This window comes from Gymnodraco acuticeps, unplaced genomic scaffold, assembly GCF_902827175.1.
Source record: "Gymnodraco acuticeps unplaced genomic scaffold, fGymAcu1.1, whole genome shotgun sequence".
NCBI classification, from domain to species: Eukaryota; Metazoa; Chordata; class Actinopteri; order Perciformes; family Bathydraconidae; genus Gymnodraco; species Gymnodraco acuticeps.
Window position 1 is genome coordinate 134,362 of NW_022990189.1, and position 27,680 is coordinate 162,041.

Here is a 27,680-nt window from a genome sequence, read left to right on the forward strand (position 1 = left end):
GAGAAGACAGAATCAGAGGAGTTAGCATGGTCGATTGGAAGTGAGGAGGCCGGGGTCACGGCTTGAGAAAACCAGGGGAGGAGAAAAGGAGAACGGGAATGAGTGAGTTTACACATAAACACACTTATTCACAAAACGCACATTTAAATAACTTGAATTAACTTCATAAATACGTAAAGACAGAAAAATGTATTAATCAATTGGTAAATTAAAAATAGCAGTAAAGAGGAAAATATTAAAGTAGCAATATTTTCATCATGTTAACAAATCATTCTTTAAGAGATTTTTATTCACGTATGAATAAAGTAGCGATCTCATTGGTTACAATATTGATCACCATTAAAAGGATAGTTTTAGGAACCACTCTATAGGACAAATCTTTATTTGTATTAATAGCTGGTGCCAAGCCACATATAAAATTCCAATCTAGAGTGTTGATTTCACCATTGTGGCATAGTTATTACCATAGGAGGGCTTTAAGATAGAAATATAAAACGACTTCGCTTTTAAATCCTTGATAAAGGAGGGAGCGGTTGGACGAACATGTGAGGGCTGCGTTGTCTCGTTCTCCCACGATTTTACTTTCTACATTTAATTTAAAACCACCGAAGTTGAGTTAAACCCGTATTGTGTGAACATAATTTGGACTATAAATCAGAACAAGCCGATGTGATGCCGAAACCTGCGTTGAAAACGGAGACGAAACAGGCAAAAAAGACCGAAACTGCTGTCTCAAGTGCAAGTGAAGTTGCTGGCGCGGACATGGCTAGCATAATTAGCCTGCTTGAAGAGCACAGAACTAGCATTTCAGCTGATTTCAAAGCTGCCTTTGCGGTACTGGAGGTAGGGCTGGGCGATTTTTTCGGTTTTCACGATTAATCGCATTTTTACTTTCCTACGGTTTGTGAAATGGCTAAACCGAAAAACCGCGATTTTTTTTTGGATCTGTAATCAAAAAGCTCCTCAAAAACACTATCAAAGCAGTTCCTGCCGTTGCTACGTTAGTTCAAACAGTAACAACGCACTATTTTTCTTAGCGGATGCATGTCAATTTAAATCAATACAAAACTATTTTTTAAATCAATAAAATCATTTTCTAAATCCATAAAAGCATTTCAATTAATATTGGGAGTCATGTCGTTACTTTGCTGAGAATTTGGCCATGTAATAAGCGGGATAATGTGCACATTGCACATTGCATAATGTGCCTTCATGCCGATCCCTCCGCAAAAAAAAACGGCTCGTTCGCGGGCGAGAGCCGGCTCCCGTCGTTCACTTAAATAGTTCGCGACCGACACATCACTACGACAGACGTAGCATAAAAATGTCCACGAACACAGATGAAGAAGAACTCATTCCTAAAAAAGGTACCACTTCAGTAAGTTCAGTTGTATGGAAGTGGTTCGGGTACAAGCAGTCAGACATAGAACAAACAACTGTTCTGTGTAAGGTCTGTAGAAAGACGATCGCTGCAAAACATGGGAACACAACCAACTTATTCCAGCACCTGCGACAGAGACATGCAGTGGTGGAAGCTACATGAAGCTAACTTCCCAAGACTGAGTTATCTGGCCAAGAAATATCTCTCCATTCCTGCCACAAGTGCCCCTTCGGAGAGGGTTTTCAGTACGGGGGGTAATATTGTAACATGCCAAAGAGCATGCCTCAAGCCAGAGGCAGTAGACAGGCTTGTCTTCCTCGCGAAAAAACCTGTAGAAAACTTCCTAGAAAGTTAAAGGGATGTTATTTTGTTTGAGGGTATTTTTTTATTATCATTATTTGTTGTATTTGTATCATTCAACATGATGATATTTTTAAATGATGAAACCAGTCTGAAGTGATTTTTTTGTTTGATGCCAACAGCAAGACTAACCTGGAATTCATGCATTGCAATTATTCTAATGGTTAACTTCCTGCAAGCTATAACAAACCCCAATATTACCTTTCCTGAAATCAACATCCTGTAACCTGATTTATTTTGGACATGTTTTTCTATTTCACTATTATATTAAAAACATATAACAATATATATTTTATTTTTAAAAATGTTTAACTGATGACCTATAGCCTTTATATTTTGTATTGGAACATAACAAAAACATATTTCATAAAACAGTTTTACATTTTCAAAGATATATGAGGCTTTATACTTTCTTTTAATTTTCTTTGAGATATGATTTGTTGAAATGATTGACAAAAGTGTATAATGTATATTTTTCTCACATAACTAAATATGCAACCCAAATTATTCTGGACAGTGATATTTAATAGGTTTTCTTTCCATGCAGGTGCATTTGGAAATAATAGAAATGTTGAAATTGAAATGAAACCAGATGCAGTCAACATTTCTAACATCAGATTCAGTATTGGCATTTTTTTCATCCGTGAACCTTTGTTGGAAATGTGGATGATCCCAAAATAAAATGTCAAGTCCTCGCATCTTTACTCCAACCATCTGTTTTGTTCTTCTTTTTACTCGCCATACTTAACTCACCACATCCAGGAGGATCCATATCATTTCAGAAAAAAATCGAGGTTTAAATCGAAAATCGTCCATTAGTTAGAAAAATCGAGGTTTTATTTTTAGGCCAAATCGCCCAGCCCTAACTGGAGGCGAAGCTGAACCAAACGCAGACCACAGTAGCAGAACATGGGGAACAAATAGACTCTCTTGAGACCAATGCCAATCTGCAAGATCAGCGACTCCGTATACTCGAGGAGAAGTGTGCGGTATTAGCAGATAGCAATGCTAAGCTAGCTGCGAAGACCGCAGATCTGGAAGGTCGGAGCCGCAGAAATAACATTAGAATCATTGGACTTCCTGAGTCTATTGAGGGACCCCGGCCTACAACCTTCTTTTCTGAATTTTTGGTGGAGCTGCTAGGCAATGAAACTCTCCAATCCCCTCCCGAGCTGGACCGTGCACACAGAGCGCCGGCTGCTAGGCCGCAGCCAGGGACGAGACCGCGACCTGTGATATTGCGGCTGCATCGCTACCAAGTAAAGGACCTGATTGTCCGGGAGGCCCGCAAGAGACGAGGGGATCTCCGCTACCGTGGGACACCAGTCCCGATCTACGAGGACTTCACACAGGAGGTTCTCGAACAGCGGGCGAAATACCGAGACATCATGTCAAAGCTGTACAACCTAGGCCTCAGACCGGCTCTTCTGTTCCCTGCTCGCCTGCAGATCACACTTGGAAGTGGGGCTAAGAAAAGGTTCCCCTCGCCCCTGGAGGCTGTAGCCTTTGCAGCTGGCTATGAACGCGAGCCGGCTAACTAACCACTGATGTTGTGCTAGGCTAGTGGTGGCTGAGCTAAGCTAGGCTAGGCTAAACCGCGCTGGCGCTGCATTGATGGTGGACTGGGTACGTTACAACCGTTATGTTGGGACACAATTGATTGTATAATCTAACGTTACCTAGCCATGACAGCGCACAATGCGACATGTTGTCTACATTTATTTTTTGTATGATTACATTTGTATATTTACACTATATACCCGGGGTGTTTTTTGCACTTTTTCGAATGTCCTTGTTAACTCATGCTGTTCACAATTGTTTCTGGGCACTTTACAGCCGTCGTTCTGTTGGGACGTAATTTATTTTATAACTAACGTTGCTCGGCCAAGTCAGCAGACGATGTGACATGTTTACATCTATTTTAATTTAATTTAATTGTTTTCATTTTTGTATTTACACTATACCCGGGATGTTCTTGCACTTTTGCAATGTTCTTGTTAACATTTGCTGTTCACAATTGTTACACTTACTAAGGAGGTTGTATCTGCATGATGTGGGTACTGAGACACCTTGAAGAAGGAGAGATGATTCAGGTAGGGAAGTTATTGCCAATTTCATTGACAGATGGAGCTCAGGGGTGGGGAGGGAGGGGGTCTAGGGCATGGGAGGAGGTGGGAAGGAGTAGAGGATGGGAGGGAGAGGGTGGGGCATTTATCTTGATGGGGCTACAGGTTTCCATTTGTTTGAGGCAGCTGTTTCATTTACATTCTGTTTTGTCATCTTTATGTACACTGTTCTCTCCATTTTTAGTTGTGGATGTTCTAAGGCTGATCTTACACCTTCGATGCTGTATGCAGTGTCATGGCTAATATAACTGGTACAGGGACTGGTGGTGGACAGGCGGTCAGGATACTCTCTTTGAACACTGGTGGGTTGAATGCTTCGGTGAAACGCACAAAGATTATGACACATCTTAAAAACCTGAAGGCGGATATAATGTTTATACAAGAGACACATCTCTGTAAATCTGATCAGCGAAAGCTGAATAGGCCGTGGATTGGACAAATGTTTCATTCACAATTTAACCTAAAGACAAGGGGCACAGCCATTTTAATTCGGAAAAAAGTAAATTTCACCCCTACTAATACAATTTTAGATCCAAATGGACGTTATGTCATCATTTCTGGTACTCTCTATCAGAAGCCGGTCATCTTAGTTTCTGTGTATGCTCCCAATTGGGATGATCATAATTTTGTGAAATCGCTATTCTCCACCATCCCCAATTTGAATTCCCATCTATTGATACTGGGAGGAGATATGAATTGTGTTATAGACCCAACACTAGACAGATCTAGTTCCAGAACTGTGGCGCCCTCTAAAACGGCACAGACTCTCTCTGCTTTTATGGACCACTATGGCTACGTCGACCCGTGGAGATTTTTACACCCCTCGGCTAGGCAATACTCTTTCTTTTCCCATGCACATCGTTCATACTCTCGCATAGATTATTTTATTGTTGATAAAACATTTATTTTGTCGATTGTCTCCGTTCAATACTCACCGATAACTGTATCAGATCATTCAACTGTGATCCTGGACCTTCACTTTGATCATAAGCCTAAGGAATTTAGATTCTGGCGTCTTGACCCTCTTTTACTTTCTGATGCAGCCTTTTGTGAGTGTATTTCGCAATCAATTGCATTCTTCTGTGAGACCAACCAAAATGAAGAGACCTCTGCGTCCCTACTCTGGAAACCCTTAAAGCTTTTCTTAGGGGTAAGATCATCTCGCATACGTCTCATGTTAATAAACTTCGTAGAGCACGCCAAAGAGAACTAGAAGAATCTATCATTAATCTAGACCAGTGCTTCTCAAAGTGTGGTCCGCGGACCACTGGTGGTCCGTGAGCGCCCCCTAGTGGTCCGTGAGTATATTGGTAACATTTCACATTTGAAATAAATAAATACATTTAAGTTTTCCGCACTCTCGCGGGAATATCTCCGCAATGGAACGAGCTTAAGTTTCACTTTCTATTGCATGATAAAGCCCAGGGCAACACCTTCGTCACACATGTTGCCACTTGTTTGTACAATTTTCAGGCGATTTATAATCTGTTCTAGAAAAATGATGTGTTTTGGGATATTTGTGGAGTTAGGTGGTCCGCGAGTGTTTTTTTATTGGTTAAGTGGTCCTTGGTATGAAAAAGTTTGAGAAACACTGATCTAGACAACCAACTATTTTCCACTCAATCACCTGATCTATCTAAAGAACGGATGGGGCTCCAAACAGAACTTGACCTTCTCCTAACAAGAGAGGCTGAACGACTCGTTCTACACTCACGAGGGTCTATATATGAACATGGCGATAAAGCTGGCCATCTCCTGGCCCACCAACTAAAGGCTAGGGTGGCCTCGAACCAAATCACCCAGATTCGGGACGGGTTGGGCTCTCTCACTTCTGACCCGGGAGAGATTAATAACATCTTTAAAACCTACTACTCTTGTCTCTACATGTCTGAATCCCCTGATAACGAAGATCTGCTACATACATTTTTGGATAAATTGGATATGCCCAAGATTTCGACTAACGACCAACAGACACTAGATGCCAACCTGCAGCTTGCTGAGATTAAAGAGGCAATACAGTCCATGAATAGTGGCAAATCACCGGGACCTGACGGATACCCGGTAAAATTCTACAAAAAATTCTCAAATCAACTTTCCCCATTATTATTAGATATGTTTAATTCGTCGTACGTCCAAGGCTCACTGCCGCCTACCCTTATGCAAGCCTCTATCTCTCTGATCTTTAAGAAGGGTAAGGACCCGTTGAGCTGTGCATCATATCGCCCAATCTCGCTCCTGTCTGTAGATGTGAAAATACTTGCGAAGATTTTTGCTCGCCGGTTGGAATCTATTATACCCTCCATCATTTCGGAAGATCAGACAGGATTCATAGGGGGGAGGCACTCCTTCACAAATGTCCGAAGACTTCTCAGCGTCATCCACAGCCCGCCTTCTCCTGCTGAACCGGAGGTTGTCATATCTCTTGATGCTGAGAAGGCCTTCGACAGGGTTGAGTGGGCCTATCTGTTTTCTGTCCTTCAACAGCTGGGCTTTGGTCCAGACCTCGTCTCCTGGGTTAGACTTCTGTACTCTTCTCCTCACTCCTCTGTATGTACGAACACCCAGCGCTCCAAATTCTTTCCTCTTTTTCGCGGGACGCGTCAGGGGTGTCCGCTCTCCCCACTACTATTTGCAATTGCTATCGAGCCATTGTCGATTGCTCTAAAAGCAGAGAGAGGAATTAAGGGGATTCAGAGAGGGGATATCGAACACAGGGTCTCGTTATATGCTGACGACCTCCTTCTGTATGTGCGCGATCCTATAGCTAGTACTCCACACATTCTCTCACTTTTGACCACTTTTGGTTCATTTTCAGGATACAAATTAAACATCCAAAAGAGTGAATGTTTCCCTATCAACCAATTGGCTACAGAATTACCTCCGTTGTCGTTGCCTTTTAGAATATCCAACTCAGGGTTTAAATATCTGGGCATTGCAATCACGCAGTCTTTTAGTGCGCTACGGGAACAAAATCTTACTGTCCTGACGGCAACAGTCAAATCTGACCTGCAGAGGTGGGGCCATCTGGCACTCTCTTTAGCAGGAAGAGTTCAGACAATACAAATGAATGTACTGCCCAGATATCTATACATGTTCCAATGCCTACCTATTTGTTTGCCTAAATCTTTTTTCACTGCTATTGATAATATTATTTCCTCATTTATTTGGGCTGGTAAACATGCAAGAGCTAGTAGACCATTACTGCAGAGGGACAGGTTCCTGGGTGGGCTTGGTTTACCTAACCTTATGGGTTACTACTGGGCCACAAACACACACAAGATCATGCTCTGGTTCACTTCACCCCAGAGTGACTGGTGTCTTGTGGAGGCCAACTCATGTCGATCCACGTCACTTCAAGCCCTCGCGTGTAGCACTCTGCCCCTTTCCCCCTCACAATTCACATCTAACCCCGTTGTAATTGGCACTTTAAAGATCTGGGCACAAGTTAGACGTCACTTTGGTTGGCTTACTCTTCCTCAAGCAACTCCTGTCTGTAACAACCATCTATTTTTACCAGCCACAATTGACCCCCGATTTTCTCACTTGGAGAGGGAAGGCCTCCGCTGCATAGGGGAGCTATACATTGATAGCCTGTTTGCCAGTTTTGACCAACTACGGGTTGCCTTTAATCTAAGAGGATCTGATTTCTTTAGATACTTTCAACTAAGGGATTTTGCTAAGACCCACTCTCCACAATTCCCTCAATCCCTGCCTCCCAGTGGAGTGGATCTTGTACTTAGAGCAAGAACTTTGTCTAGGCGCCATGTCTCTTACTTTTATGATCTTTTTTCTCCGGTTGATGAATCTGCCATTAACAAGATTAGAACTAATTTGGAAAAGGAACTACAGTTCACCTTCTCTGATGACTTTTGGAAGAAGGCCCTGAGAGCCGTTAACTCATCCTCCAGTTGCGCTAGACTCAGCCTAATACAGTTTAAAGTTCTCCATAGACTACATTATAGCAAGGCTAAGCTCTCCAGGATTTATCCAGATAGATTGGATGACCGGTGTGATAGATGCTCCCAGGCCCCCTGCGACCTGACTCACATGTTCTGGTCGTGCCCTAAATTATCTAGCTTCTGGCAATCTTTCTTCGAATGTATTTCTGACATTGGAGGTCTAAAAATCTCTCCATCCCCTCATGTAGCTATTTTCGGTAGGCCCCCAGATGGAATCAACATTACAAACACTCAAACCAATGTCATCGCCTTTACCTCCTTGATTGCTCGTAGGAAAATCCTTCTTTTGTGGAAATCTCCTTTACCTCCCTCTTTTCAAATGTGGCTGAGTGATACTATGTCTCTTCTAAAGTTGGAAAAAATTAAGTTTACTCTCCGGGGTTCCTCAGATAAGTTTTACGCTCATTGGAGGCCACTGATCAGCTATGTAGACCGTCTTCCCCCTGATATGGTGTCGCTGTAGGGATTCTCCCTTTATTTATCCGTCTATAATTCTGATATGATTACTCCCCTGTCCACCACATAGGCAGCCCATGTGACAACCCTGGATATGTGTTAGTATGTATGTATGTATGTATATGTATATTATTGTATCTATCATTTTGTATTGTATTGATGTACTGTTGCCTCAGTGCTCCGGGAGAGGGGTGGTTGGGATGGGGCGGGGTTAAGGGAAAGTGAGTAAGGGTTCTTTTGGGAGGGAAAAAATGAAAATGCCTTAATTGCTGTAATGCACTGTTAAAAAAAAAAAAAAAGGAGGGAGTAATTGTTACATGTTCGGACACCCAAGGTTCCACACACTGCTAAAGAGTTTATCATTGTTTTTTAAGTAGACCAGAATTATAATGAGCTATGAAATGCGGAGCGACACAGATCCTAGTAATGTTTTGACTCAAGATAATAGTTATTGTAGACAAGTTTCTGAAATAGATCATTAGACATTTTAATACTAATTAGGTGTAAATGGATTGCAGTAGTAGTAGTACTCGAAGGAAGTGAGTTTTGTACCAAGTTTCAGGAAAAGTGGGAGGCGGAAGTCCCAATGACAAGTGAGAATCATCTTGAAAATCATAGTTGAAATCGTGACATATTTTTGTAGACAAAGGATACTGGCCTATGCTGAAATGTCAAAGTCTCTGCAGAGCACGACACATGGCCAAAAAAGACGGAGACCAACTGACCTTTGACCCTGACCGACAGTGTAACTTGACAAGGCACTGTGGATGACTGACTCTGGGGTGAACCTAACCAAACTTGACATGACAACCAGACAGTGTGAGTGAATGTATGCCGGCATGTGATCAGTGTAACTGCATGATTCTAAAACAATAACCAACCAAGCATGTTTTTGGACTAACATATTATTTTGGAGCTCCAAGGGAAACGAGAGGTTTCCTAAAAATTCCACAAAAAGGGGAAACCGCACATGTGATATTTTCCTCTCACATGAGTTGGCGGTTTGCAAATGTAAAACTAAAATCTGAAGATTCTGTTTCTTTTAGGCCTGAAGGACGGAGAGGAACACTTCTTTTCACTGAAGTGTTCACTGTGGAAATAATGATAATGATGTCAAATTTAAAATAATGTTCGTTATGTCCCTAACCAATTACCTGACAGTTTTTGTTCCCCTCCCATTACAGGGTTTTGTTACACATGATTTCATGTGTAAAAGGGGGGAGTGAGTATAATGTATAAAGGTTAACATGGCTGTAAAATTCACAATTTAAATTTTTCTTTTAAGGATTGACAGAAACCTTCCGCCCCAACCCAGATGTTCAAACTGAGCATTGAATGTAATTAACCTGCTCCATATCTGGGGATAAGATACTGTTTGATGAATGTTGAGATGTTTCTAAATATTGATTTGAATTATAACAGGTAACAAAGAAGTAGTGGCCAAGGGGCTACTGTGAAACCGAAGAAGTTGACCTGTGATAATGAAACAATTTTGTAATATTTTAACAGACATTAGAGCAACTGAGGTTTGAAATGTAGAAAGAACATATTACAGTTAAAGCTAAAACATAGTAGTGTATTGAGATAGAATTTAATTTAGACAACATCATGTAACTAGCCTGGTAAAGAAGTAAAAGCCATAGACTTTATTGTTTAGGTCATTATGGGGATATACATTTCATCTAAATTTATAATAGAAAGACATTTGATGACAGTTTGTTGGAATTCTGTATTCATTTTTTCAGCGTGATAATATCTAAGCACTGACAGGTAGAAGCAGTATCACCAGGAAATCATTCACTTTGTTAGCATCGTGATTTTGGTTGTTTTTGAATCCATAACATTAGTGTGTTTCTTTACCAGAAACATTAGCAGTTCATATTATATTTAGATTTTAAATAGGATTTCATTTAAAAATAAACACGGATGCTTGTCAGAAATTCAGAGCTATTGAAATATGTTATTTAGTTTACCTAAAGATGTTGAGGTTCTTATTTAGTTGGCACAATCCAAGTACTAAGATTCTGAAGCTGTACTGGCAGATAGGAGGTCTACAATTAATTTAGAAAACCGGTTCACAGACGGCTGTTGTTTCAAGACACCCCACCAACAGGCTCCAAGTGGGTCAAAACAGCTGAGCGTAGGCTTGAGGGAGTTGTATCAGATTTCTCCACACAGGTTACTGGCGCCAAAAGGGGGACCCGAGAAGCACGAGGCCGACACAGCAGAGTTCGTCTGGCTGAAAGTCATCAGGACAAAGTGGCTCAACTCCAAGCTCTCCGACCCCGACCGAGTGACCCAGCGGACCTCTTATGCCGTCTGCCTGGGAGAAAAGGGGGACAGCTCGTACCACGGGAGCCAGTGTGCGGCGGGGAAACCACCTGCTAGGACCAGGGGACGACATCAGGACGGACGTGGGCCTGGCAGACGTGGACTACTCAGAAGCAGCGGACTGGAGAAGGAGGATCGGGAAGACATCTCTACAGCATCGACCCGGAAGCCGCCATCAGCGGGCCGGAGGACGAGGAGGAGGAAGACATCTCTCTAGCAGGCAGCCCAGAAGCTGCTGTCAGCGGATCGGGGGGACAAAGACACGGCAAGCCAGGACGGCACAGGGGACTTGTCGAGGCAGCAGAGGAGTCTACTTCTCTCTGATCGGTTCCGCCCGTGAAGGGAAAGCCGCATCTCCCCCTCCCTATTAGCTGTCCTTGTGGGCTATTCCTCCGAGGGGGGGGGGGCTGATGATTCTAGCACTCAGCTACTCCCTCATGGTTCCTTCACTGCCACGGAAAGTGGTGTTCTGTCTCCATGAAGGTTTCAAGTACTCTAAATACCAGCTTCGGATGGATGTATACAATGTTTGGGGGACGGACACAGTAGAAAAGAATGACAGTGGGTATCTTTCAAAATGCCTTGTCTGAGTTTATCTCTGGAGAAGGAGATACAAAGGGGGAATTGTGGGGTAATATTTGTATGTATTCATATTAGCAAACTATGGATGAGCTTAAAATGGGAATAAGTTGTGTAAAACTGTGAGCTGGAGTTGGGGCTGTTTGGAGTAAACAGGGTTTTATTGCTCTGTGGGGGAGGTGTAGGTATGCAGGTCCTTGAGACCTTTTGGTTGTGAAGTGAGCCTGTTTGGTTCCCTGCTGGCCAGCGTTGCGTCGCCCAATGAGATGACCGGAAAAGATGACCAGCTGACCTAACCCTTAAGCCCTCCTTCTTACTCCGCCATATCTCCGGTTGATCCCTGGCTTTCTGCCTCTTCTTCACATGCTGCCCCGGGTGAAAGTATCTCTGCAGTATGCGAACCAGTGCAGGAGTAAGCCGGCATTACTCTTTAAGCATTACAATATAACTGTAATATATCATGTTGTATTGTAATGATTGTATTGCATTGTCATATTGCCATTAAAGTAGATTATTGTTAACGGTTACTTTGTAGATATGGATTCCTTCCTGTATTATAACCAGCTGGATAGGGACGCGCGGAGATTTGAAAAGCGGCCCAGTTTGTCCTCCACATCTCTAACAGGACGGAGACAGTGAGAAAGCAAAGGTGGTTAACAGAGATGTTAGTTTGTCTATCTTCCCTGTCTGGAGGTTGAAGTCTCCGAGAAGTACAGCGGGAGGGCCAGTTTCAGGGATGTGTGAGAGGAGATGATCTAATTCCTCCAAGAAGTCCCCCAAGGCACCTGGTGGACGGTAGAGAACAACAATGGTTAACTGTATAGGATGGGTTACTGTGACGGCATGGAATTCAAAGGTGGAAGGAGTGAAGTTAGGTAGCTTGAAGAGGGAAAAGCTCCATTTGGGAGAGAGCAGGAGACCAGTGCCACCTCCTCTGCCAGTTGGTCTGGGTGTATGGGAGAAGGAATATGCAGTGGAGAGAGCTGCTGGGGTGGATGTGTTGGATGGAGTAATCCAGGTCTCAGTGAGAGCAAGGAAATCCAGAGACTGCAGGGAGGCGTAGCCAGAGATGAAGTCAGCCTTAGGAACAGCTGACTGGCAGTTCCACAGGCCACCTGAAACTAGATGTTGGATCTCAGTGGAGCATGTGGGATAGACGAGAGCAGGCCGGTTATATCGATTAGGAGATACACGGGGCCAATGATAATTGCGAGAAGACACATGAACAGGAATGGAGAAAATACACATGATTATAGCATGAGGGGCTAGAAAACTAAAGAAAAGAGAAATAAGACACCAGCTCAATCAGAGTAGGATTTGCCTCCTCTTTGCCTCCCTCGTGACTCCCGCAGGACTCCAATGTCTTTGTCAGTCTTACTCCCGCAGGACTCCAATGTCTTTGTCAGTCTTACTCCCGCAGGACTCCAATGTCTTTGTCAGTCTTCGGCTGTCTGACGCTTAAGCTGACGCTCCTGGAAATAGCTACCTAAATGGACGCCTGATTGCTCCGTTCTCACAGCTGTAGGGCCACGCCCCTCTAATTAGTTAACTATCTACAGCTGATGGGCGACAATAGACTGGCCCTGCCTGTATTGTAATGCAGGCTTGAGTGCTGAGACCTGTGAAGCAGGTTTCGCCTGAGCAGATCTGAGATTTAAAATCTCTCAAAAGCGATTTAGCCGTTTTAGCTACAATAACTACAGAACAATTATACAGAGTAGAATAAATGAAACAGAGAAGTCTAATTAAACAAGAATATAACTTACAGTGGTTGCTGCGTCAATAGGTAATGTCGTCACCCGGTCCAGATGTACACTGACCTACCATTAAGAATTGTTGACTTGCATAAAGCTGGAAAGGGTTACAAAAGTATCTCTAAAAGCCTTGATGTTCATCAGTCCACTGTAAGACAAGTTGTCTATACATGGAGAAAGGTCAGCACTGTTGCTACTCTCCCTAGGAGTGGCCGTCCTGTAAAGATGACTGCAAGAGCACAGCGCAGAATGCTCAATGAGGTGAAGAAGAATCCTAGAGTGTCAGCTAGAGACTTAAAGAAATCTCTGGCACATGCTAACATCTCTGTTGACGAATCTATGATACGTAAAACACTGAACAAGAATGGAGTTCATGGGAGGACACCACGGAGGAAGCCACTGCTGTCCAGAAAAAACATTGCTGCACGTTTGAAGTTTGCAAAAGAGCACCTGGATGTTCCACAGCACTACTGGCAACATATCTGGCTCCCAAGATGCAGCTCCAGAAGGTTGGAGACCTGCTTCTCTCCATTGACGGCTGCTCTATCTCCCCGTCCACTGAAGTCCGCAACCTGGGAGTCATCCTGGACACCACCCTCTCTTTCCAGGCGCATGTCAAAGCTGTCACCAAATCCGCCTTCTACCACCTAAAAAACATTGCCAGAATCCGGCCTTCTCTCTCTGACTCTGTGGCAGAAACCCTGGTACACGCCTTCATTACATCCCGTCTGGACTATTGCAATGGAGTCCTGTCCGGGGTTCCCAGCAAAACCCTGGATAGGCTCCAATATGTCCAGAACTCTGCCGCCAGGCTTCTCACCCACACCAAGCCATGGCACCATATCACCCCCACCCTCATCCACCTACATTGGCTGGTCCCGGATTCAATACAAAACACTCATCCTCACGTACAAGTCCCTCCATACCCTCGCTCCCCAGTACTTATCGGACCTCCTCCATCCCTACACCCCTTCTCGGAGTCTGCGGTCCTCAGACACGGGCCTGCTCTCCATCCCCCGCTCTCGCCTCCGAACTGTTGGTGACAGGGCATTCAGTGTTGCGGCCCCCACCCTCTGGAATGCACTTCCTGCCGAGATCCGTAATGCTGCCTCCCTGGACATCTTCAAATCATCACTAAAAACACACCTGTTCACCCTGGCCTTCGGGCCCTAGCCCTTTTCTGGTCCCCTGGCTTCCTTTATTTATTTCTTTGGTTTGTCCGTTGATTGTCTGTTTGTTTTGTTTGTCCACCATGTACAGCGACCTTGGGTCCCTTGAAAGGCGCTATATAAATATAATTTATTATTATTATTATATTCTGTGGACAGATTGTTAGGATCTGTCTGTGTTGTAGTTTTGTATGTCTGGTTATGGGTATTTTCATCCTTGTATATTGTCTGGTCCTTCTTCCTGTGTTTTTCCTCCCGTCGTTAGTTTCCCTGGTGTGTCTAGTTGTCTGATTGTTTTCACCTGTGGCCCTTGTGTTTCTCCTCCCCTGCCCGGCTGTGTCTCGTCTTGTGATTACCCCTTCCTGTATTTAGTCTTGTCTCTTCCTGTGTTCAGTGTCAGTTCGTCTTGTGTTGTCAGTAAACTGCGGTGAGTGTTCTGTTCTGTCTCTGAATATTGTAGCCTTGAAATAAAGGAATTATTTTGTCACTTAAATCTGCATTTGGGTCCTGCTTCCTGCACACTGTAACATTACGAACCGACCAACCATGGACCCAGCGGATTTTTGATTTTGATTTGATTTTTGATTTGGACTTGTTATCCCTAGAGTACACTCTTCAGTGTCATTATGCTGTATGGAGTAGAACCTTGGCTAAAAGGGACAAAGAGGCTGTCCTCAAAAAGGCACAAATGGAGGTGGACAACATGCCATGGTTGAGAGGCTCATTGCCTGAGTTTCTCAGAGTTTTCTCACGCAGCCCTGAGTGCCAGTCTCCATTCTCTGACCCTTTCTTGGGATCCCGCCTGGCGTTTGGAGGTCCACGGAGCCTCCAAAAGACTTCTAAAACACGCAAGGTCAGGAAGCCAGCTCGTACTCAGGTACCGGTCCTAGCAGCCAGGTTTCCGGCTCCAGAGCCGGCCCATACAGCCATGTTTCCGGCTTCAGAACGGGATCTTACAGTCATGTTTCCGGCTTCAGAACCGGACCTTACAGCCATGTTTCCGGCTTCAGAACCGGACCTTACAGCCATGATTCTGGCTTCAATTCCGGCTCCAGAGCCGGCCCATACAGCCATGTTTCCGGCTTCAGAACTGGATCATACAGCCATATTTCCGGCCATGGTTCCAGACCTAGTACAGTCCCCAGCAGCCATGGTTTCAGCCCCGGTTCTGGCCCGAGCAGCCATGGTCCCGGCCCCAGTCCCGGCCCCAGCCGCCACACTCCCCTCTCCAGTTCCCCCTCGAGTCCCCTCTTGAGTCCCTCCTCTAGCCCCTCCTCTAGTCTCTCCTCTAGTCCCCTCTGGAGTCCCCTCTGGAGTCCCCTCTCGAGTCCCCTATCGAGTCCCCTCTCGAGTTCCCTCCTCTAGTCCCTCCTTTAGTCCCTCCTCTAGTCCCTCATTTTGTCCCTCCTCGAGTCCCCTCTCTAGTTCCCCTCTCGAGTCCCCTCTCGAATTCCCTTCTCTAGTCCCTCCGCTAGTCCCTCCTCTAGTCCCTCCTCTAGTCCCTCCTCTAGTCTCTCCTCTAGTCCCCTCTGGAGTCCCCTCTCCAGTCCCCTCTCGATTTCCCTCCTCTAGTCCCTCCTCTAGTCTCTCCTCTAGTCCCCTCTGGAGTCCCCTCTCCAGTCCCCTCTCGAGTCCCCTATCGAGTCCCCTCTCGAGTTCCCTCCTCTAGTCCCTCCTTTAGTCCCTCCTCTAGTCCCTCATTTTGTCCCTCCTCGAGTCCCCTCTCTAGTTCCCCTCTCGAGTCCCCTCTCGAATTCCCTTCTCTAGTCCCTCCGCTAGTCCCTCCTCTAGTCCCTCCTCTAGTCTCTCCTCTAGTCCCCTCTGGAGTCCCCTCTCCAGTCCCCTCTCGATTTCCCTCCTCTAGTCCCTCCTCGAGTCCCCTCTCTAGTTCCCCTCTCAAGTCCCCTCTCGAGTTCCCTTCTCTAGTTCCTCCTCTAGTTCCTCCTCTAGTTCCTCCTCTAGTCCCTCCTCTAGTCTCTCCTCTAGTCCCCTCTGGAGTCCCCTCTCTAGTTCCCCTCTCGAGTCTCCTCTCGAGTCTCCTCTCGAGTCCCCTCTTGAGTTCCCCCTTGGTTCCCCTCTTGAGTTCCCCCTTGGTTCCCCTCTCGAGTCTCCTCTCGAGTCTCCTCTCGAGTCCCTACTTGAGTCACGTCTCAAGTCCCTACCCAATGTCCTGGTCCGTTGGAGGTTCTGCGGGGGGTCCTGCCAACTCCATGTCTGTCTCGTTGGAGGTCCCGCCGTCTACTCTCCTGCCGGGGGTCCTGCCAATCCCATGTCCTGTCCCGTTGGGGGTCCCGCCGTCTACTCTCCTGCCGGGGGTCCTGCCAATCCCATGTCCTATGCCGATGGAGGTTCCGCTGGGGGTCCTTCCGGCTCCATGTCCAGTCCCGTTGGAGGTCCCGCGAACTACTCTCCTGCCGGGGGTCCTGCCAGCCCTGTGTGCTGTCCCGTCGGGGGTCCCGCCGACTGCCCTTCTGCCGGGGTTCCTGCCAACCCTGTGTCCTGTCCTGTTGGAGGTCCCGCGAATTACTCTCCTGCCGGGGGTCCTGCCAGCCCTGTGTGCTGTCCCGTTGGGGGTCCCGCCGACCCTGTGTCCTGTCCTGTTGGAGGTCCCGCGAACTTCTCTCCTGCCGGGGGTCCTGCCAACCATGTGTACTGTCCCGTTGGGGGTCCCGCCGACTGCCCTTCTGCCGGGGGTCCTGTCAACCCTGTGTCCTGTCCCGTTGGGGGTTCCGCCGACTGCCTTCCTGGCGGGGGTCCTGCCAACTCCTGGTCCTCTTCCGTGGGGGATCCTGCCGAGGCCTGTCCCACCAGCGCCGGTATCTGTCCGGCCGACACCAGGTTCTGCCCGGCCTCCTGAGAGCCGCGGTCTTCGCCCTCGAGCCCGGCCCCCTGAGAGCCGCGGTCTTCGCCCTCGGGCCCGGCCCCCTGACTCTTCCTGCCACTGCCTTCGCCCCTCCATAACCCCCTTTTCAAGCTCTGCCTTGCCCCTGGGCTGTCAGCCCAAGCCCGTCCTCCAGACCCCCTCCACCCACCCTGTTGGCCCTGGTTTTGTGTCCCTCCTCCGGTCCCCCTCCGCCCGCCCTGGTGGCCTGGTGGTGCGTCCCTCCTCCGGACCCCCTCCGCCCACCCTGCTTGTAGTTTTGGACTTTTGGTGGTTTTGTTTTGGGACGTCTGGGATCCGTCCCTTGAGGGGGAGGTACTGTTAGGATCTGTCTGTGTTGTAGTTTTGTATGTCTGGTTATGGGTATTTTCATCCTTGTATATTGTCTGGTCCTTCTTCCTGTGTTTTTCCTCCCGTCGTTAGTTTCCCTGGTGTGTCTAGTTGTCTGATTGTTTTCACCTGTGGCCCTTGTGTTTCTCCTCCCCTGCCCGGCTGTGTCTCGTATTGTGATTAACCCTTCCTGTATTTAGTCTTGTCTCTTCCTGTGTTCAGTGTCGGTTCATCTTGTGTTGTGAGTAAACTGCGGTGAGTGTTCTGTTCTGTCTCTGAATATTGTAGCCTTGAAATAAAGGATTTATTTTGTCACTTAAATCTGCATTTGGGTCCTGCTTCCTGCACACCGTAACACAGATGAAACCAAAATTGAGTTGTTTGGAAGGAACACACAATGCTATGTGTGGAGAATCCAAAGGGTTCACATACTTTTTCTTGCAACTATATATACAATTCACCAGAATGCAATTGATATAAAGTCAATAACAAGAAAACTATGGATTTGACCCCGTTAGTCAGAATATAGTGGATGAGACACCACTTCCAGAATACAATAAATAACAACTGGCCCTCAGAGTAAAGTCAGGTCTCTTTATTAAAGCACAGAGTGAACATATCCAGATGTTGGAGTGTTACAGGAATCTGATGTTGCTTCATCTTTATAACCATCAGCAATATTTCCAACTACATGGTGTTATCAGTGATTCTCTCAAACAAAACAAGTTCTGCATTTTATTTTCTTCATGAGCTGTGAGTTCTGCACAAAGAAGGAAATAAACAAATGCTGAAATAAGCGATAGGATATTCCCAACATAATCAAAATGATACATTTAACAAAACAGATATTCTTTGTCTTTGACTTAAACTATGATTTCATATGTCATCATTCTAATGTTGATAAAGCATGTCTAATCTTGTCCTCAGAGAAACCCACCCACACCGGTTTCATGAGAGAAAAGACTCCTCTTGTGTTCTCTAAATATAACTTGCTTTAAAAAAAGCCAAAGCAATTGGCTCTTGAAGAACCTTAAGTCCTAAAATAATGAGCATAGATTCAACAGAATAAGCAACTATTGTTCCCCATTATGTTTATATTGTATTTCAACATCAGTTTTGACAGAGCGATTGCCGGATATATAATGCTTGAGTATATGTTACTACGATAGAAAGTTCCTATGAAGAAATATTGTTCAACTGTTCGTAAAGCATCGACTTTAAACAGTTTGAGAAGATGATGAAATCAACATTTACTGATAAATAAATCACTTTTTGATATCCTCGTTTGTTCTGGTCCCTCTGGGTTTGAATGAATGTTTGATTCTGTGGAGCACGTTAAAGTTAGAATGGGATGTTAGGTTGCCATTTCAAACGTTAGAGCGACCAAGAAGCTAAGAGTTCTTCATCATTGCCTTAGTGGGAGGAGTTGGGACATGTTGACCTCTCAGGTGTTCAACAGGTGTACCCGCTTCACACCAGACAATAACTGCACACAATGTTAATGAATGGGAACTCTACCCAGAGTACAGTGAAGACCACTCCCCAGAATGCTTCATCATACAAGCTAAATTGTTGAAAGCAATAATAAAACATTCGCGTCCCTTTGGGTTTGATTGCAATTTTATTTTGTGAAGCAAGTTTAAGTTAAATTGGGATGTTATAGGTTTCCATTTTAAACTTTAGGCAGACCAAGAATGGCCGACTGTGTGTAGATGTGTGTGAACGTTAGGCTATGAGCACGTGTGTGACAGCCTCTGCCTCTATGAATGTGTGTGAATGGCTGCCAATGTAAAAGCGCTTTGATGGGTCGTAAAGACTGGAAAGGCGCTGTATGAATCCAGTTAATTTACAATTCAACTGGACACAGGTAGGCATAGTTGGAATCATAACCAGCGCAGAGGCCTGGGAGAAGAGGCGCAGTGAATGTGGTGTGAAAGGTGTACAGGGGACTCAGTGTGTTGCCGGAGACTCCGTAGAAGGACAAAGTGCCAGCAGGCCAGTCCAGATACACCCCAAATCTATTGAAGTCACCAAGGGGTGCTTCCCACACCAGCTCATTGACATGCAATGCCTTAAGATTGGTTTCATTGCTGAAACACCAGCATGCTGGATCAAACAAAACAAAAACGAAGCTTTTTCTTTGAATGCAACAGCAGCATAAACAGACTCCCTGTCACTGGTGCTCCACTCGACCTCCCAGTAATGGCACCCAGATAACTCCTCTTTGCACAACACCTGTGCGCATGTGTTTCCAAACCTCTCTGGATGAGGAGGATAATTCTGTGATGCTCCATGTGTTGCCTTTTTGTTTCCATCAGACAGAGTGAGACGGTTGTGGGCAGTGTTTGGGTCCAGGTGGAGATCACAGGCATCTGATGGAGAAAACATAACAATGTATCTTATCAGTAACTTTGATGGTCAAACTGCTGGAGAACTCATATCTTTGACTCAAAAAAAGCCTGACCAGATCAGATCTCTCTTGTGTGTGATGGTCTCCACAGAAGAAGGCTTTTGAAAGTCTTCATTGACCAGATGGCCTTTCTTGTAGTGGTAGATGCTTGCTCCTTTGTATTTGGGATTGGTTTTGGCCGTTATAAGGAAACGGAATTTGCTGTTGTTCTTCAGCCCTTTGGAAGCACCCTGGAGAAATGTGGCTTTTTCTCTCATTGATTTCAGAACTTCATCGGAGTAGTACCACTCCTCTTCATGGGTACTTCCTAACTTGGGTGATTTCAAGAAGTCAGCCATCTCATCAAGGTAGATATCACCCTTTAGCATGGAGGTGAAAACAAAGCACAGAACATCATCTACACCTGAAGCAAGGACCTCTTTGTCCAGCTCGTTCTGGTTCAGGACGATCTTTACTCCCTCCATGGTGTCGACAAAGGACTTGATGATGTTGAGTTCTCTCTCTTTGTGATCCAGCCACTTGTTTAGTTTTTCATGGTTGAAGGGTGACTTGTGCCTGTCTTCAAAGACTTTTTCCAGTGAGCTCTCATCTTCCTTTCCTTCACGGATGGAGGGAAGTTTCTCTGCCATGGCTTGCTGCATGTTGGTTTTATAATAACCACACAGTTTGAGGAAAGTGCTCAACTCTTCCTGAAGCACGGGGAAACTCTCTACCACTTTGTCTTCCAGAGAATCGTTGCATCTCATTTTTGCCTCCCTTAACTTCTCCAGAGCTTCCTGCGCCTTCCTCACTAACTCAATGCTGATATCTGTCCTCACCCCAGTAGCTGCAGGTTCAAACAGTTTCAGTGGCATCAGCCAGACCTTCACTGGCACATCTTTCTCTCCCTTTGTTCCCAGTAGCTGTGGAAGTTCTACATAGGTCTGCACTGCATCTTTAAATGTTGCTGGGTTGCTTTCAAGAATGAAGTGTGTGTGTGTGTGTGTGTGTGTGTGTGTGTGTGTGTGTGTGTGTGTGTGTGTGTGTGTGTGTGTGTGTGTGTGTGTGTGTGTGTGTGTGTGTGTGTGTGGTGTGTGTGTTGTGTGTGTGTGTGTGTGTGTGTGTGTGTGTGTGTGTGTGTGTGTGTGTGTGTGTGTGTGTGTGTGTGTGTGTGTGTGTGTGTGTGTGTGTGTGTGTGTGTGTGATTCAGATTCAGAGCAGGACCTACCGTGTGTGTGGGGAAGGGGCAATGGATCATTCATATATTAACCTGTTAAGCCCTGAGCCTGTTTTTCAGGTTTCAGGCTCGAAAATGACATTCCCAGAACAAATGGCCATATCTTCCCTTCTAAAAGGGTTACATTAATAATATTTTTTCTAAAAGCAATGATACAGCTGTGAGTTGGCTGTAGAAGTGTCAGAGTCAATATGGATGTTTTTATTTTTAATGTAACTTCAGATTGAACATGGTAAAAAAAGGTAAATTATAGTTTATGTCTAAAAACCCATTACTTATAGTGAAAACCACCCTTGAATGATGGGATAGTAGACAAAAAGCTTTAGGAATCCAAACTATAACATATAATAAGTACCCTGTATCACGATTGATGCAAAACAAGTGAGATATGACCTTTTTAGAGAGGTTTAGAAAAAAGAAAACACCTCTGGGTACATTTGCCGTATCTACTGTATAGAACCCATTGGTCGATTTGGGTGATTGACACCTCTTTGTAACCGTTAGAGCCTAATAGAATCCAGGGGAAGTTCCTTAATCCACCTAAACATTACCATTGTTGGGAGATCTCAAAATTCTAAGTTTGTCTTCCAATACTGTCTTTTTTCTCAGAATTCAGATTTTAACATTTGAATTTATACTTTTTCTCAGGATTCTGACCTTACTCTCAGAAACCCCAAAAATATAAAGTTTTGGTCGTGTCCAAAATAAAATTCACATGTGTCCCTTACCCGCTTCCGTGTCACTAGCATTCTTTAAATTCTGAATTCTGAGTTTAATATCAGAAATTAGATTTTTTTTTTCTCAGAATTCTGACTTTATTCTCAGTAAAACAAAAAAAAATCACATTTGGTCCGATGTTTAAAACGGTTCCCATTTTGCCCTTATCCTCTTTTGTACTAGACTTAGCCAGAAACCATTATTGGGCAGGCAATAGTTAAAGGCACATAATTAACCTCTTAAGCCCTGAGCCTGTTTTTCAGGTTTCAGGCTCGAAAATGCTATGCCCAAAACAAATGACTATAACTTAACTTCTAAAAGGGTTATATGAATAATTTATTTTATCAAAGCAAGGTTACATCTGTGAGTTGGATGTAGAAGTCTCAGAATCAATATAGATGTTTCTGTGTCAGAGTAAATTCAGATGTCGCAGTCTTACACGCTTCTCTGCGCTCTCTCCTAGGCAGTCATCCATAGGAATCCCGAACCCAATAAAATACCCAATATTAGCGGTGTGTGTGTCTGCCCAAGGACAAGTTAAGGTAAAACCTAATAGAGGTGTCATACATAATAACCTAATAAAAGTAAATGTAACAACTACTACAGTGCAACAAAACAGGAAGATTAAATGTGGTCTCTTAAACATAAGATCTCTAGCATCTAAAGCAATATTGGTAAATGATTTAATATCAGATTATAATATTGATATATGCTGTCTCACTGAAACTTGGTTGAGACATGAAGAATATGTCAGCATAAATGAGGCCACTCCACCCAGCCATATCAATACTCATATTGCCCGAGGCACGGGCCGAGGAGGTGGAGTTGCAGCAATCTTTGACTCAAGTTTACTTATCAATACTAAACCAAAATTAAATTATACCTCCTTTGAAAGTCTCGTTTTTAGTCTTACGCATCCGACCTGGAAAACTTTGCAGCCAATCTTATTTGTTACAGTGTACCGTGCACCAGGTCCTTATTCAGAATTATTATCAGAATCCTCTGAGTTTTTATCAACTTTGGTTCTTAAAACAGATAAAGTAATTATCGTAGGTGACTTTAATATTCATGTTGACGATGATAAAAATAGCCTTACTGTTGCATTTAACTCTATATTAGATTCTGTTGGTTTCTGTCAGAGTGTAAATAAACCAACCCACTGCTATAATCACACTCTCGACCTTGTTCTGACTTATGGTATTGAAATTGAGCAACTATTAGTCAAACCGCATAATCCTGCTTTATCCGACCATTTCTTAGTAACTTTTGAAGTACTGTTACGAGACTACAAAGCATTAGTCAAAAGCTCCTGCAGCAGAAACCTATCTGTTAGTGCTATAGCTAAATGTAAGGAAGAGATTCCACCAATACTTAACTCGATAGCATGTCTGCATGTAAGGGAGGAAACTTATACAAAATGTACACCACCCCAAATTGATCATGTTGTTGATAGTGCCACAGATGCGCTGCGAATAAAATTAGACTCTGTTGCTCCTTTGAAAAAGAAGAAAATAAAACAACATAGATTAGCTCCATGGCATAATGCCGAAACCCGCATAATAAAGCAAAAGTCGAGACAACTTGAAAGGATATGGCGTTCCACTAAACTTGAAGAATCTCATTTAATTTGGCATATTACTCTCAATGAATATAAGAAAGCACTGCGTAAAGCGAGAGCAGCCTACTACTCTTCATTAATAGATGAGAATAAGAATAATGCAAGATTTCTTTTCAGCACTGTAGCCAGGCTGACAGAGAGCCACAGCTCGATTGAGCCTTCTATTCCCATAGCACTCAGTAGTAATGATTTTATGTGCTTTTTTAACGATAAAATTGTTACTCTGAGAAACAAAATTAATGACCTCTTGCCTTTGACCAGTATAGTGTTATCAACAGCTCCCGGAAACGTAAGTTCTAATATTACACTAGATAGTAAACTAGAATGCTTTTCAGCCATAAACCTTGAACAATTAAATTCAATGATTCTCTCTTCTAAACCATCAACGTGTATGTTAGACCCAATTCCAACTAAGCTGTTGAAGGAAGTTTTTCCATTAATTAGCCCTTCTTTATTAAATATTATGAATATGTCTTTATTATCAGGCTATGTTCCACAATCATTCAAAGTAGCAGTGATAAAACCTCTTCTTAAAAAGCACAACCTCGATCCAGAGGTTTTAGCCAATTATAGACCTATTTCTAATCTTCCGTTCCTCTCAAAGATTCTTGAGAAAGCGGTCGCAAAACAGTTGTGTGATTACTTAAAAAACAATGATTTATTTGAAGCTTTTCAGTCTGGCTTTAGAACACATCATAGCACAGAGACAGCTCTGGTTAAAGTCACAAATGACATTCTAATAGCCTCTGACAAGGGACGTGTCTCTATTCTTGTTTTGCTCGATCTCAGTGCTGCATTTGATACTATCGACCATGATATCTTATTGCAAAGACTAGAGCACTTAGTTGGCATACAGGGAACTGCTTTAGGCTGGTTTAGGTCCTATCTATCTGAACGCTCTCAGTTTGTACGTGTCAATGATGAATCTTCCACGCAAACCAAAGTTAGCCATGGAGTGCCACAGGGCTCAGTGCTCGGACCTATTTTGTTCACATTATATATGCTTCCGTTAGGCAATATTATAAGGAATCATTCTGTAAACTTTCATTGTTATGCGGATGATACTCAACTATATTTATCAATCAAGCCTGATGAAATTAATCATCTAAATAAAATTCAAGACTGCCTTAAGGACTTAAAAACGTGGATGACCTTAAACTTTTTGATGTTATACACGACCAAAACTGAAGTTATTGTACTTGGCCCGAAGAATCTACGAAACAAATTATCTAAAGATATACTAACTATGGATGGCATTAATTTGGCCTCCAGTGAGACTGTAAGGAATCTTGGTGTTATATTTGATCAGGATTTATCCTTTAACGCCCACATAAAATCAATTTCAAGGACCGCCTACTTCCATCTACGTAACATTGCAAAAATCAGGCATATCTTGCCTCAAAACGATGCAGAGAAACTAGTCCATGCATTTATTACTTCAAGGCTGGATTATTGTAACTCTTTATTATCAGGGTGTACCAAGAAGTCAGTCAAGGCGCTTCAGCTGATTCAAAATGCTGCAGCTCGTGTACTAACCAGAGTTAGGAAAAGGGACCACATTACTCCTGTTCTGGCTGCCTTACACTGGCTCTATAGAACACAGGATAGAATTTAAAATTCTTCTTCTCGCCTACAAAGCCCTTAATGGGCAGGCGCCATCTTACCTTAAAGAACTCATTATACCCTACTGTCCTACTAGGGCATTGCGTTCCAAGAATGCAGGGTTGTTGGTTGTTCCTAGAGTCTCTAAAAGTACAATGGGAGCCAGAGCCTTTTCTTATCAAGCTCCACATTTGTGGAATCAGCTTCCAGTTTGTGTTCGGGCGGCAGACACCCTATCCGTTTTTAAGAATGCGCTTAAGACCTTCCTTTTTGATAAAGCTTATAGTTAGGGCTGATTAGATTCAGCCCCTAGTTTTGCTGATATAGGCTTAGTTTGTCGGGGGACATCTTACTTCTTCCTTCTCTCTGTCTATACCTGTGTACTCTCATGTTCCCATTAACCCAGCTTCCCCATATTTCTTTCTTTTTGGTGTCTATATACGCTGGGATACGGAGTCATGGATGATCCTGTGTCCTGTGTCCTGCATCGCGAGCCCTGGATCTTGAGTCGTGGCTGTGGTCCTGGATCATAGGTCCTGGATGGATATCCTCGTGGATTCGTCTTCCTATTATACACACATGCATTTCCAAACATTTGGACTACCTATGTTGCAAATGTATTATCTTTTCAATTTACACACGGCATCTATTGCACGTCTGTCCGTCCTGGGAGAGGGATCCCTCCTCTGTTGCTCTCCCTGAGGTTTCTCCCATGTTCCCTTTAAACTGTGGGTTTTCTCCGGAAGTGTTTCCTTGTACGATGTGAGGGTCTAAGGACAGAGGGTCTAAGGACGGAGGGTCTAAGGACGGAGGGTCTAAGGACAGAGGATGTCGTATTGTCATACTGATATTTTTGTACAAATTGTGAAGTCCACTGAGACAAATGTAACATTTGTGATATTGGGCTATATAAATAAACATTGATTGATTGATTGAGATGGAACATTGTAAAAAAAGGTAAATTATTACCTCCGCCTAAAAAAAAACATTACTTATAGTGAAAACCACCCTTGAATGATGGGATAGTAGACTAAAAGCTTTAGGAATCCAAAGTATACCATATAATAAGTACCCTGTATCAAGATTGAGGCAAAACAAGTGAAATTTGATCTTTTTAGAGAGGTTTAGCAAAAAGAAGTCCAGGCGGACTGACCTTTGGGCACATGTTGGCAGATTTGGATACCATCAGTGCCAGAGGTTGCGCTAGACTTTTTCACTGCCCGTCATTTTGACGGACAGGATCGTAACATTTCCGTCAAAATTCAGTATTGGAGAGAGAACTGCAGGGACTTCACCCCTCATGTCTGCAGCAAGCTGCTCCCTGAAGGACTTCTGGGTGTGTGGCTTCGTCCTGCCGGGGTCACCCCTCATCTTGTGCAGCTCCTTGTGGAGAAGGAAGCTGTTCACCACTGCAATGTCCAGAAAATAGTAAAAACAAGTCTTGTACCATTTCATGGTTTTGTGGTGAACGCTGTAGTACCCAATCAAAGCATCGGACACATCCACATCCATGCTTCTGTTGTAGTCCACCACAGCATCAGGAACAGTAACAATCTTAGTCTGCCACACACCAGCCCGTTTCACTTTCCTCCTGACAGTCTGTCCACTGAACCAGAAGATGCAGAGGGAGGCTGAGTTAGTACTGGTGCAGACGTCCAGCGGCGTAGCTTGGATGTTGATGGCTCTGGGGCAACTGTATGCTGATCTGATGCACGTCGTAGCTCGGATGAGGCAGATGTTGATGGCTGTGATCCAGAAGCCATTTAATACTTGTCTTCATCACTGTGAAAACAAATGTGGAAAAAACAATTACTTTGATTACTTCACTGGCTTATTCTTTCAAAAATGTAACTCAAATCAGAAATAATTCCTCCATTTAGCATGTGTGAAATAACAGTATACACACATTAATTCATTCATTAAAAATCCTACAATGTGATTTCCTGGATTCTTTCCCCCCATTCTGTCTCTCATAGTTGAAGTGTACCTAGGATGAAAATTACAGGCCTCTATCATCTTTTTAAGTGGGAGAACTTGCACAATTGGTGGCTGACTAAATACTTTTTTGCCCCACTGTATATAGTAGTAAGAATTATATAATCTATTTATAATTGTAAATGTATATTGTATGTAGACATACATTTAGATGTATATTTTAAAAACTAGAGGAGTTAAAGATTCTTGTAATCCCAAGCATGTCAACTCAGCCTAGGGCTGAAGTGTCTATTGAAGATGATAGGGAAAGTGTATTAGCTACACCTAGAGTTGACAAGTTTAGTCCTGAAGCTCCTCCTGCAACGCTTCCTAGGTTTTGAGGCTTTCTCTCCGGGTAGCTTAGGTGCAAGTAGTAATGCCAAACTAAAAGTTCGTCTTGCCCGTCTTCAGCTGGAGTTCCAGGAGAAGGAAATGGTGCGTAGAGCGGACTATGAACACAGGCTGCAGATTCGCAAGTTAGAGATAGAAGCTGGGAAAGAAATCACGTTAAAGCGGCTTGAAGTTGATGCCCTGAGAATCTCTTAAGAGCAGACATTTGAGAACTCAATACCTTCGCATACAGTCTCTCACACAAAAGGTTTTGATGTTAGTAAAAATATTGCTTTGGTGCCAACTTTTAGAGAGTCAGAGGTTGACTCGTATTTTTGTGCTTTTGAGAGAATTGCTACCGCACTAGTCTGGCCTAAAGACATGTGGCCAATCCTACTTCAGTGCAAATTAGTAGGTAAGGCTCAGGAAGTGGTATCTTCACTTTCTTTGGAAGAAAGCTTGCAGTACAAAGTGCTTAAAGAGTCGA

The 27,680-nt window shown here is 44.0% G+C and overlaps 1 protein-coding gene across 1 annotated transcript; it reads right to left on the bottom strand.

The window, feature by feature from the left end:
• Nucleotides 1–18,409: 18,409 nt before the first annotated feature.
• On the bottom strand, nt 18,410–20,707 carry LOC117547277 (neoverrucotoxin subunit alpha-like; the record flags this gene model as incomplete). Its single annotated transcript, XM_034217884.1, is given in 3 exon segments — nt 18,410–19,444; nt 19,447–19,698; nt 19,789–20,707. Coding segments are annotated over 3 exon segments (1,443 nt in total), but the record flags the coding sequence as incomplete, so codon positions are not given.
• Between the last annotated feature and the right edge of the window lie 6,973 nt (nt 20,708–27,680).